At 35.1% G+C, this 5,059-nt stretch overlaps 1 protein-coding gene across 1 annotated transcript; it reads left to right on the forward strand.

The window, feature by feature from the left end:
• Positions 1-935: 935 nt before the first annotated feature.
• LOC112024504 (cytochrome P450 716B1-like) lies at positions 936-3,574 on the forward strand. Its single transcript, XM_065776686.1, is given in 7 exon segments — positions 936-1,164; positions 1,167-1,495; positions 2,110-2,551; positions 2,889-2,911; positions 2,914-3,078; positions 3,192-3,248; positions 3,250-3,574. Coding segments are annotated over 7 exon segments (1,419 nt in total). The 5' UTR covers positions 936-1,007; the 3' UTR covers positions 3,496-3,574.
• Positions 3,575-5,059: the final 1,485 nt, after the last annotated feature.

Below are 5,059 nucleotides of genomic sequence, written 5' to 3' on the forward strand. Positions count from 1 at the left end.
GGGGGGGGGGGGGAGAGGAGGAGTGGGGCATTCAAGATGTGATACTTTTAGTTTTAGGCTATATGCGAGTAAACTCTATTCCCATGTAGTTTACAAGCTAGTACCCATGAGAGATTTTTCCGTAGTTTACACGTTGGATGCATAGGCTTTTCTTTTCTGGCCACAAATGCAAATAATGGATGCTGATTGCTCTTAACTTTTTTGAGAATAATTCAAGCAGCCCGACAAAGTGGTTCTGCCGATGATGGGGATAAGGGGAGCTACCCTTTTGTCAGATTCGAGGAAAGTATCGAATGGAATTTCTTAATTGGATGAACTTTCAATTCTAGTCCATACCAGCAAGCAATTCTAAACCCACGAAAATATAATTTTGAGCCTAATTAACAGAACTAATAGAAAAGGATAAGAGGTTAATCAGTCACATTTCCGAAAAGAAAATCACTCAGAGATAGACTCTAGTATTATTTGAACTTGTTTTTTTGGATAAAGAACAGAATTAATAACGTGACGTGACTTGTCTTCATGCTTATGGCATCAAAGATTCATCAAACTTACCAAATGACAAATTTTTGATCTACCATGAGTAATTTTTTCATCTGATCAACCAAGGAAGCCGCATTTCTGAAATGTTGCTCCAACATAGCTCCTCTCTCCTTGTAACAAGAAATTTTTGTCCAATTTTTAATGAATGGTCACTATATACTAGTTCGCTTTGCATATATTTCCAAAGAAGAGTTTAGGTGGGCTTTGGTTTTTTAAAATTTCTATACACCATAGTTAAGAAACATCTAGAAAGCCTGCAAACAAAAGACAAAAGGAAAGAAAGCCTGCAAACATCTAAAACTTCTATACACCATAGTCAATGAAATTCATCTACTTCTCTCTAATTATTTAGTCTTACAGTTTCTCAAACCCATCTTTTTCTCATACTCTCTCTCTCTCAGAAACCAATCTTGCTTTCTAATTTTCCCCCACCACTTCAAAAAACCAAAAGTCACACATAAATCATGAATATTTTCCTGGCTATCTCCCTGTTCCTCATACCCATCTTCTTTCTCCTTACAAAGGGAAGAAGATCATCAAAAAGGCTGCCTCCAGGCTCACTAGGAATATCCTTAATAGGCCAAAGTCTTGGCCTTCTTAGAGCCATGCGTGCCAACACCGCGGAAAATGGCTCGAGCAAAGAATCAGAAAGTATGGTCCAATATCAAAGCTAAGCCTCTTTGGCAACCCAACAGTTTTTATTTCTGGACAGGCTGCAAACAAATTTGTATTCACTAGTGATAGCAGCGCGCTTTCTAGCCATCAAACACAGTCTTCTCGTAAGATTTTGGGAGAGCGGAACATATTGGAATTGAGTGGTGAAGATCACAAGCGTGTTAGAGGAGCAATTGTATCATTCTTACAGCCTGAATCATTAAAGCAGTACGTGGGAAAAATAGATGGTGTCAAGAAGCATCTTGAGATGCATTGGCAAGGCAAGCCGCAGGTCAAGGTACGTATCATGATGTTACCAAAATATTTGTAACCTGGAATTATTATCTAATATACAGCCAAATAAGCAAGGGCATGCACTTGTGAATGCATATAACTGACAAGAAAATTGTATTGGAACAAGGTCATGGCTTAGTTTAGAATCTTATTAGTTTATGAGATAAATGCATGCTTTAGTAAGTTAAATACTTTGCACTAATGAAACTAGTCCTCATGGCGAATTTTCATGGAATAATAAAATCTTGCTTACGTAAATTATTAGCAAACTATGTTTTTCTAATAAATAGAATGATGGTATTGATAGCAAGCTCCTACTTAGAATTGTGAACTAAATCAAAGATTAGTATGTGAAGGTTTGAATTAATTCAAATAGTAATTTTTTTATTATCAAATATGGAACTTGAATTCTAATTGGTATTTTAAAGTGATGATAAAAATTAATCATCATAAAACAAATATCATAGATTTAAATTATATTGTAACTATAAAAAAAATGAAAAAGTAGTGTTGCCTTCTGAAATTATACAAATTTTTATATTTGTAATATTATAGGAAAATGCCAAGTCAAGAGATGTAAAGTCTACATTATGTTAACAAAATGTGTATTGCTTATAGGTGTTACCCCTCACGAAGATTCTCGCATTCGACATAATTTGTTCACTTCTATTCAGACTAGAGCAAGGAGCTCGAAAAGATAGATTTGTAACTTGCTTCCAAGAGATGATAGAAGAGGTATGGTCGATTCCAATTAACTTGCCCTTCACTCGCTACAACCGCAGCCTCAAGGCAAGTGCAAAGGTCCGAAACATGGTGAAGGAGCTCATACGTGAGAAGAGGGTGGAACTTGAGCAAAAGGTTGCTTCTCCTTGCCAAGACCTTATCACTCGCATGCTTAGTAGCCGCAATGAGAACAATGAAGAAGCAGTGACTGAGAAAGAGATTGTGGACAATGTCATCCTTGTCATGGTGGCAGGACATGACACTTCATCTGTTCTAATTACTTTCACAATGCGGCTTCTAGCTAATGAACCAGCTGTTTATGCAGCTGTTCTTCAAGGTATATACACATTAGACTCTCTATCTCAACGCGGTTATGAAAATTGACTTAGATGAAGTTACTTGGAGAAAAATTAAGTAATTAACAAATATATAACATAGTAGTTCTAAAGCCAATTAATTGTAATCTATTATTGAGAGCATAATAAATTAACTCAATAACCCACCTTATATTTCATTTTGTCGGAATCTTGAAGAAACTAGACTGCATTTAGTATTAAAGGAATTAAACCATGATAATAATTTTAAAGAATTCAAGGTTGCAATGCATCTAATGGTACACTAATGTGGTCCAGTTCTGTGAAAATGTTAAGGCTGCTTCTTGATTTAATTTGCAGAACAGGAAGAGATAGCCAAAAGCGCAAGCCCTCGGGAGAGTTTCTAAAATGGGAAGACTTAGCCAAAATGAAGTACACCCGGAGAGTAGCAATGGAAACATTGAGCATTCATCCTCCTGTATTTGGTGGCTTCAGGAAGGCTCTGAAAGATTTTGAATATGGTGGGTTCCTGATCCCAAAAGGGTGGCAAGTAAGAGAAATCCTCATATTGGTTACTTGCTTTTTCTCAGCCATCTATCTTTTCTTGCTCTTAAATAGTCTTTCTATAATTTTAGAACTGAGAACTCTGCATGTGACGTTCAGATATTCTGGGTTTCGCCAATGACCCAAATGGACACTAGCATATTCCCAGAACCATCAAAAATTTGATCCAAGTAGATTTGGAAACCAAGCATCGGTTCCACCCTACAGTTTCGTTGCATTCAGAGGAGGTCCTCGAACATGTCCAGGATATGAGTTTGCAAGAATCGAAACCCTTGTCACAATTCACTACATCATAACTCACTTCACATGGAAGCTATGCGCGGACAATTCTTTCAGCAGGGATCCCATGCCAGTACCAACGCAAGGACTACCAATCCAACTTGTGCCAAAGAAACCATTTTAGCTCTAGAGTATTGTTAATACTGAACTTGCATCACGTTTGTTTTATATATAGTTTGCATTTCTGTTATGGATCGTAATTACTTAATGGGAATACTCTATTGCAATGGACTACCATAAGTATTAGCCCAAATATACAATCAAGCTTGATTACGGTAAAGAAGAAATAAAGAATCATTGCAGCATATGGAATTCCATATGCCGCAATGATAAAGGTAATTGTGGAATCAAAGTGGAAGCACCTGTTCCGATGGCTGTGTGCTTCCCAACTGATCAAATTTCTCTCAATTGTGAAATCGTATCTAATATATGATGGTACTTTCTTGAAAAAAAAAAAAAAAGTGGATGGGATGGGGGCGGTGAAGAATCTAATGTAAGAGATTTCCCGGCTCCTATTTATATTTATATAATATTTAAAAGTCAAAGTACAATATTGAATGTTGTCATATTCTAATTGAGTCACATTATTGGTTATCTTACCATTTATTTTAGACGGTTTTATTTATGGACAAAGTTTAACTACAAAATTAGTTATAACAGAAGGCTATAATCTTACTCAATATCATCAATATTACTACATATTTCGAAAATCTAATCGTTAGATTAGATGTTTTTTATGTTCTTAATATACATGCCAAATTTTGTGTTAATTATATATTATTTACTATATGATTTATAAGATTATATTTTATGCAAAATTTTAAGTTACAAAAGCTTGCAATTTAAATAACTATTTATTTTTAATTTTCTAGAAATTTTGCAAGCATGACTAATATAAGAAGAAAACGTAATCTAATGGTTGATTTGTCTCTAATGAAAATATATTGAGTAAGGTTTTTTTTTTTGTTACAATCAATTTTGTAGCTAAACTTTATTCTTTATATTTTATATTATAAAAAAAAAATTAGAAGAATAAATTGAGGAGGTCCTCGAACATGTCCAGGATATGAGTTTGCAAGAATCGAAACCCTTGTCACAATTCACTACATCATAACTCACTTCACATGGAAGCTATGCGCGGACAATTCTTTCAGCAGGGATCCCATGCCAGTACCAACGCAAGGACTACCAATCCAACTTGTGCCAAAGAAACCATTTTAGCTCTAGAGTATTGTTAATACTGAACTTGCATCACGCTTGTTTTATATGTAGTTTGCATTTCTGTTATGGATCGTAATTACTTAATGGGAATACTCTATTGCAATGGACTACCATAAGTATTAGCCCAAATATACAATCAAGCTTGATTACGGGCAAGAAGAAATAAAGAATCATTACAGCATATGGAATTCCATATGCCGCAATGATAAAGGTAATTGTGGAATCAAAGTGGAAGCTCCTGTTCCCATGGCTGTGTGCTACCCAACTGATCAAATTTCTCTCAATTGTGAAATCGTATCTAATATATGATGATACTTTCTTGAAAAAAAAAAAAGTGGATGGGATGGGGGCGGTGAAGATCATCTAATGTAAGAGATTTCCCGGCTCCCATTTATATCTATATAATATTTAAAAGTCAAAGTACAATATTGAATGTTGTCATATAATGATTGAGCCACATTATCGGT

This window comes from Quercus suber, unplaced genomic scaffold (genome assembly GCF_002906115.3).
Source record: "Quercus suber isolate HL8 unplaced genomic scaffold, Cork oak 2.0 scaffold_140, whole genome shotgun sequence".
Classification (NCBI taxonomy): domain Eukaryota; kingdom Viridiplantae; phylum Streptophyta; class Magnoliopsida; order Fagales; family Fagaceae; genus Quercus; species Quercus suber.